General features: G+C 43.7%; 1 protein-coding gene across 1 annotated transcript; it reads left to right on the plus strand.

Moving 5' to 3' along the window:
• Nucleotides 1–1,056: 1,056 nt before the first annotated feature.
• On the plus strand, nt 1,057–7,407 carry SOD2 (superoxide dismutase 2). Its single transcript, XM_063390082.1, has 5 exons — nt 1,057–1,212; nt 2,361–2,563; nt 4,654–4,770; nt 5,372–5,551; nt 6,894–7,407. Exons 1-5 carry the CDS (start codon nt 1,184–1,186, stop codon nt 7,037–7,039), a joined length of 675 nt encoding a protein of 224 aa, XP_063246152.1. The 5' UTR covers nt 1,057–1,183; the 3' UTR covers nt 7,040–7,407.
• Nucleotides 7,408–8,168: the final 761 nt, after the last annotated feature.

The raw sequence follows: 8,168 nt of genomic DNA on the forward strand, positions 1-8,168 counted from the left end.
TATTTTCAGTAGTCAGTGACGAAGAAACAGCTTGCTGATTTTGGACAATTTGCCTTACATGCTAGCTACTGCTAGAGCAGTTATTTTCACTCTTCAGATTGCTGCAAGAGCACTGCTGGCTGATCACAGAAATTGTATTACTGTCCTTCTCAAGGCTGCCTTGAGAAGTGAGGCATGGAAGCACTGTGTGTCCCAGTTGTCTGGCATTCCCTTTGTGGGATCCTTCCAGGTGGATTTCTTCCAAACTGGCAACATGAGGTTATTTATTCTCAACAAAATGGTTCAGGCTTAGCCCCCACTGAATTTTTGTAATTTGAGTTTTTATAGTAAATGTGGGTGTTCTTAAGATCTCAAGTTTATATGTATCTATTTAAGAAGACAAAATACAAAGATCAAAGGTTTTGTGGTAGCAGAGATTAATTCCATACAATTAAAATTTTACCTGTTTGTCTTGTCTACAGAGTGCCTCCTAACTCTGAGGGATGAGCTTCTCCTCCCTGACCTCGCTGGAGAGTCAGTTTTTAATGGGTCTTTGGACTCACTTGCATTAACTCTACCGCTTATTTTAGCTGAGGGGGTTAAGATACTTGGGTAAAGGATTTTCATGAGCACCAGAGGCCGCTGAATTGCTACATGCAAGAAAGCAGATGTCGGGGAAACAAGATGCCAAAAAAAAGGGTAAAAAGAAAGAAAACAACCAACGAAAGTTAAGTCGTACACACACACACACAAAAAAAAAGAAAAAAAAAAAAAGAAAAAAAAACCCCAAAAAACCAACCAACCAACCAAAAAACCACCAGCTGAAACGGTAGCGTTAGCGCTGCGGTCGCTAACCTGCTAAAACCATGTTTTTACGCGGCACGTTTTCACAGCCGAAGTGCTGCGCTGCTGGACCTCTCGGGGCACGGCATTTTATCTGTCTCGTAGGGGCGCTGAGGCGGCCTCGCCTCGGCTGGAATTACCGCGGGCCTGAGTTTTAACATACCAATTCTAGCAGCGGTTTCCTTCATAAAGACGAGCTACACGCACTGCTAAGAAACGGTACTTTCCCGAATTGTAAGGACAGCGGTGACCGCGGGGTGTGTCACCTGCGGCTCGGCCGGGCTCGGCCCCCGCGGCTGGGGCGGAGGGCGGGCGGGCCGCGGCTGCGCCGTGGGAGTCACGCCCGGCTGCAGACGCCGCCATGTTGCGCCGCTTCGCCGCCGCGGGCAGGTGAGAGCCGCGCCGCGCCGGGCAAAGCGCGGGGCTGGGCAGAGCGCGGGGGCGGCGGCCGCACCGCCCTCACCCTCCGCCGCCGAGCCGGGGACGGGAGGACGGGAGCGGGGGAAGAGGCGGAGGCGGCGGGAGGGTCGTCTTCTCGCCCCTCGGTGTCTGCCCCCCGCCATTTCGCGCGCAGGGAGGTCGCGCCGCTGCGGGCTGCCCCGCCGGGTCGGCGCCGGCTCGGGCGGGGGCTGCTGGCGGCCGTCCTTGAGCGCTTCGAGGTTTTGCCCGCGCCGTCCTCGGAGGAGCTCGGGTGGCCTGACACGGGGCTGCCAGAGCCTCTTGTTTTCGCTGGCCGGGGTCGCCACACTCGGCCGCTCTTCAGGGTCCCGAGGACTTTGCCCGCGGTGTGTCCCTGTCTTCCGTCAAGGTCACCAGCGATGCGGCGGCGGGCCTCAGAGCTGACCGTCCTGCCGGCCCGGCGATTCTGCTCTCGTCGTGGCCCTTGTCATGTCGCATGACAAGCGCGAGGTGTCAAAATGGGGAAGGGTAACACACCCTGCGTGGTGTCTGTGCCGGGTGTCGCGGCCGTGACGCCCCGTGTGGTTTCCCGGTACCCGTGTGGGGCCAGGGAAACCCATGTCCCTGTAAATGCTGGAGAGATTCAGTCCTGGGAACCCAGTGACTGTGGAGGTTTCCTTGCCTTTTTGTTTCGCAGCACAGGGACCTTGTGGATAGCGAGGGAAGGACGTTTCAGCGACATCTTTGCTTCTATTTTTACTCAATAAAGATTAGGTGAAGCTTTGAAGCTTCATCAAGTTACTACTGGCTTTTCATTGCTATCCCTGCTTTTCCCTCACGTGCATGCTTGGGAGGGGGGTACAGGAGTCTTTGCAGTGGACTGGAGCTCGGTTTGAGAAGTGACAGCTTCTCAGTGCAAAGCCCTGTAAATGTGACCTTCGTGTGAATTCATCTTTGCAGTTAAGCTGCAAAGTATGCTTGCTTTAAACTCTTGAGAAATAGACATCCGATTTCTTTGGCTAAGATATCACCCCAGGTACTTAAAGCAGCTGATCGTGACATCAGTGTATTCAGTCTATTTCACTGGTGAAGCCCAAGTTTTACTGAATAAGACTACTTCCTTCTGTTTTCTTTTCTAGAAGCAGTGCCAAGTTGGTGGCACCCTTGGGGTGCTTGGTTTCTAGACAAAAGCACACTCTTCCTGACTTGCCATATGACTATGCTGCTCTGGAACCTCATATTAATGCAGAGATCATGCAGCTGCACCACAGCAAGCATCATGCCACCTACGTGAACAACCTGAACGTTGCCGAGGAGAAATACAAGGAGGCACTGGCAAAAGGTTTGTATATCCACAGTCAACAGGTGAGATGGAAGCTTATTGACATAGATGATACAGGAGAACAAAAAGAAAAAACAAAAGGGAGATATTTTTAAAGTTTCAGATTGTGGCATGGCAGTTTTGTTAGGGGAAAATCTTTTATTGTAGCTTAGTGGTGCTGATAATTGGAAATTAAATGTAAATAAAAAGCACTACTGTGCTGTAGTGCTATAGAACTAGATTATTGATTGTTGTGGGTTTAGTCCATACTTCATCAGTAACTTGAACCAAAGAGCGACTGAGTCAGTAGGAAATTGCAGTCATTTTGCTGAACAAGTACTTTGCAATAAAAGGTTAGTAGCAAAGTCAGATAAAGTGAAATTTGTGTGCCTTGATAGTTTTCACATCAGATGCTCTGCTCAGTCTTGGTAAATAATCTCAGTTGCCTGCAGGTGGAAATAGGACAAACATGCAGTTAATGTATACAACACGCAGTGGAGAGACCTGAATTTGGGTGTCAGTTACATCACTGGGTGAAATTAAGGGGTCATGTAGGTCACAAGCCCCTGTGAGACACTGAAATATGCAGGAAACCATAATGGAATTTTTTGTTACAATCTCAAATTTTAGATATGCTGCAGGTGTAGCAGAGCTACACTAAAGCATGAGCTGTATTTTTTTAAACTTTGATTCTTTCAGTTGGACTGCTGAGAGTGTGTGAAATAACATGCATCTTTTTAAAAAGGTGGAATATTTTCTGGGTTCTTTTTCTGTTGTGATAATCTTAAAAGGTATTAATTTACCTCAAAGAAATGATTACTGTATAGACTCACTTCTCTCTGCTTGCCAGCTGGCTTCACAGTGGAATTTAACTGCTTGGACTTGGGTGAAAGTGAGAATTGCTGATACCTGAGTAAAGCTATGTGTTGTATGCTCTGGATGAACTTGAAAGTGTCATCATTTGTCAGGCATGCAAAATTCAGGGATAATGTCCAAAAGATGCCATCTGAGTGGCCATGAGAGACTTCTTATCCTTAACCTGATACCTAAATCCAGCAAATAATGTTTTTAGAAACTGCACTGGATGCTTTATTTCAGTGCTGTACCCCTCTGTGAAGGTTGTGAGGAAATGCTGAGAATGTGGACTCGTGAATTAAAACCTTAGTAACAGATGTGCTACTGCTTTGAGATGTATTACTGCTTTGAGGCTTGACTTCATGTCTGTGTTGTTGAGGTGACTCAGAAAATTTCTATCACTAGGTCCTGAGAATGGAGGAAACAGCTCCCTCATTTCCTTGCTAAAGAATGTATTGGAGTGGTGGAAAAAGCTTTAAAAACCTTTGAAATGCTTCAGTGTTCTTAAAAGCCAAAAGAATAATGAGAACACTTGTATTGAAGTAGTGCAACACTGTTCAGAGACACAAGGCACCTGTGACTTGTTCAAGGAATACAGCATTTTGTGGAGGGAGAGGAAATACAGAGCTGTTTGATCTTGATTTCAGATGCGGGATTCTGTCAGATGTAGTCAAGGGATTTGGGTCACTTTTCTGTGAGTACCTCCCTCCAAAAAAAAAAAGCCCCAGTGAAACAAAAGGTAGGAAGGAGAATAACATTTTGTGTATGTGCTCACTGTACTTACTGACTTTTCTCAAGCACAGGCTGTTTGGCCTGTAAATGGTTTTAAGAAGTTTAAAAATGCTTAGTTTGCAAATCAGTGAGCTAATGGGGGAGTAACATTCTTGCCTTGTAGTGATGGTACTGAAGAATTTGCAAGTGCTGTGTCCTTTAAGAGTTCTGGCTGTGCTCATTGCTTTATTCCAGTGTAGAATGACAGTTGGTCTTAGTGTGTAGTATGGACTGCCTGATAGTTGCAATATTGCAGATCACATTTTACAGCACAAAAAAAGGTCAAAGATAATAAATCTTTAATAGAGTTTGTCTGTGACTGTCTAAAATATGGATAACAGTACAAACCTTATGTTTTCCATTGATAAGTTTATATAAGCTTATAGAAAGACTTTGGAGATCAGTGGAGGCCTAGTAGAAATTTACTGCCTTTTGTGGTGGTGATAATGTTTTTATTTATGTATTTTTATTTTCTGTATCCTTAGGTGATGTTACAACTCAGGTGTCACTTCAGCCTGCACTGAAGTTCAATGGTGGGGGCCATATCAATCACACAATCTTCTGGACAAACCTTTCCCCTAACGGAGGAGGGGAGCCTAAAGGTTAGTGTGTGTTACAGGGGTTCATTGCATCAGCTTTCATTAACAGGTGGAATTGATGATCTTTTCTCTCTTTTAAGGAGTTGAAAGGATCTTTACTTTTCAGAGTTATTTCACCTTTCTGTGTAAAAATTATCAAAATTCTGAGGTATTTTGGGAGTTTTGGGATGTAAGCCAAAAGTATAAAAAACTAGTCATTTACAAATTGTTTTTATTTCTAGAGCTAATTATGTATATACTGCAAAATACCTGGCTACTGCTGTATATATCCTTTCCACCTTCATAAGAGAAAATCGTTGTACAAAGCCGTGCTAATTGAATTGCCACATGTACTCGGTTCACAGAAAGAGAAGAAATGTGCTGCGTACCCACCCAGCCCAGTGGCTGGTATTACGCTCCAGTTTGGATAGGCATAGTTTAGCAGTTAAAGCCTAAAGGAGGGAATCCCCCTGGGGAGGATAGGGTACTGATGGCCTAAAGTGACCTGCAATTAAAGGTAAAGGCTTTTTAGTACAGCTCTCACAAAAGCTGTTGCGATAAACTGGAGAGGTTTTGATTGAGGTTTATGTTCCTGTGATCGTTGTGTGCTTTTTTTCTGTTAAAGGAGAATTGATGGAAGCCATCAAGCGTGACTTTGGTTCCTTTGCAAACTTCAAGGAGAAGCTGACTGCTGTATCAGTTGGTGTTCAAGGATCAGGCTGGGGATGGCTTGGCTATAACAAGGAGCAGGGGCGCCTACAGATAGCAGCTTGTGCAAATCAAGACCCTTTGCAAGGAACAACAGGTCAGGTTTCTTTCCTTCCCCTCTGCTCCTGTAGATTTGATAGGCAAGTGTATGACATCTGACAAGTGTTTTGTGGGCAATGCTGAGAAGAAATTGATGGATAAATAGATCTGAAAAACCAAATGTCTCTTCTAGCAGATGTGAAAAAAGCCTTTAGAGCAGCATTTGTAAAGCAGGACTTAAAAACTGTGAAGAGCAGAAGGATTAAGAGTCTGTCTAGTCCAAGGGAAAATAGATAGGCCATATTGTGAAAGTGCTTTTTACTTGGCAAATATTTCAGCTTCAGCTTCCTTGAATTTTTGACTAACTGGAGTAACTTGCACATGTCAAGCAACATTAAGGCTCTTACCTTCAGATTTTTTTTCTCTGGCAGAGGAGCTATTCACAGCACTGTCAGTGGAAGCCAGACAAGAGAGGGGAAGATGAACAAAATAACTCTTGTTCCTGTCTGAACTGGGTTTAAAGTGGAGCCTTATAATCTGCTTCCTTTATATTGACAGAGAGTAATGAGTGTCAACCAAATTAGTCTATGATGTGGTTAAATGTTGCAGCCAGACAAGCAGCACAGTACTGGCAATGATGTCTTCCCAAAATATTCTTACTTCCTTAGAGACACATGGAAGTGGTAATGGCAGGCTGGACACCCTTCACAGAGGGAAAAGGTCGTGACCAGTGAGAATCTGCCTGCAGTGTCCAAATAATTTTGCAGATACCTTTAAAACATGCTCTGCAAAATTCATAGAGAATGGCAAAGAATTTCATGTATTGCCAGCAGTCTGTGTATTGCCTATCACTAGGGTGAAAAGCAATTATAGATTTAATGTGGGGACAGAGTATAATGGGGGTAAATGTCACCCTCTGTCTTGTGAACATTTACCGTTAAAAACTCAGTGGCAAGGGTATTTTAGCACAAAAGCAAGGAGGTAATTAGACACTTAACAAATGGCCTGTGATTAAAGTATTGGAAGCAATCTGGCATAGCCCAAAACCTTTATAATGTAATTTTCATGAAAGTGCTTGCATAACTGTGCAAAAGATATAAACCTTTCAAAAATTACTTCATCTGGTTTTGGTTATGTTTTCAGGGTAGTTCCAGAATATTTATAGATGTGTTTAGCCAAATCAGCTCTCTGAGTTTATGCAGAGAGAGAGTGTGTGTGTGTGTGTGTGTTTGAGAGCACAGTTTTGTAAAAATTGCACTAAGGACCAGTATGCTGCAGAGCTCTTTGTCTTCCTGCAGATTAAGACTCAGAAACTCTGTACAACTTGGGGATACAATATAAAGCTTTACATGTAAAGTGTGTTTCCATACATTTACAAAATTTATGCTCTTTTTTCACAGGTCTCATTCCTTTGCTGGGCATTGACGTATGGGAACATGCTTATTATCTTCAGTATAAAAATGTTCGACCTGATTATTTGAAAGCCATCTGGAATGTGATCAACTGGGAGAACGTAGCGTCAAGATACGCAACTTGCAAAAAGTAGAGTGGGATTCTTGCACAGACTACTAAAATGTCACCAGTTCTACTCTGATACCACTCTTGTAGTAGTGCCTGTGGCTTACAAACGAATTGTTCTACTGCAGAAAGTACTTCACTCATCCAACAAAAGCATTTCGTAATCAAGCAAAGTGTCTGCTTGTTTAATTCTGTGAAAGGTATTTACTTAGAGTTCTGAAGCTTTAAACTGTTGTGCAACAAAGGGAGACACTTTAATCTGTTCCATTGCATATAGAAACATAGGTCACCTTGCTGAAGCTTAATGGATTTCCTTGTTGCACTAAAATACCTAAGTGGAAATATGTGCTACTGTTGCTATAAACAAATAAAAGTCAAAAGAAGAATCTTCTATAACTGTCTACAAGAGACTCATTTTTAATAATATCTGGTCTAGTTACTTGGTCTTAAAACAGTTGGAGGAGAAAAATGCCTTTTGTTAATTGGATGTATTTCAGGTTGCAGAGCTTTCAAAAAGGTTGAAAAGATAAAGGGGAAATAGATGTTGCTGTACCTGCCGGAATTGGCTGTCTTCAGTCATCCTTACCCCTTCCTGCATCTCTTACGTGAAATCTTTGTGTATCACATTGATGCACAAGCGTTGGGAGCATTGCCTTGGGCAAGAGATTACAGTACTGGCTCAGGCAAATTGTTCACATAAAGCTTGAATGACAGCCTGGGACACTCGTTTCATACTAGTTCAGGTATGTCTTAGACCATCCTTTAACTAAAGGGACTGATTCCATGCGTATATCAAGTACGAGCTGTCTCTGCACAGTCCTGTTGCTGAAGCAGTAGTATCAAACTTGATGCTTGAAGCAGGGACGAAATAAACTGTGGGGTAACAGAGCATGCCCATGGTCTGGTAAAGGAAATGGTTGGCATCTTGTGCTTGCCATGGTGTCTGCTTGAAGGTGAAGAAAACTGGAATTTTTTTTTGTTCCTTATTACATACAGACTGGTGGAGTGCTCCTCAATATGAGTGACTGCTATGAGAAGTGCTGTAATGTGTGTGCCAGACATCCTGGTACTGCACACTCCAAAGGAACAGGAGGTAAATATACCTGTAGACTGGTGCTCTGGAAAGGAGTGCTTAAGCTATGGAGGCTGAGTTAACT

The sequence above is a fragment of the Prinia subflava genome, chromosome 2 (genome assembly GCF_021018805.1).
Source record: "Prinia subflava isolate CZ2003 ecotype Zambia chromosome 2, Cam_Psub_1.2, whole genome shotgun sequence".
NCBI classification, from domain to species: Eukaryota; Metazoa; Chordata; class Aves; order Passeriformes; family Cisticolidae; genus Prinia; species Prinia subflava.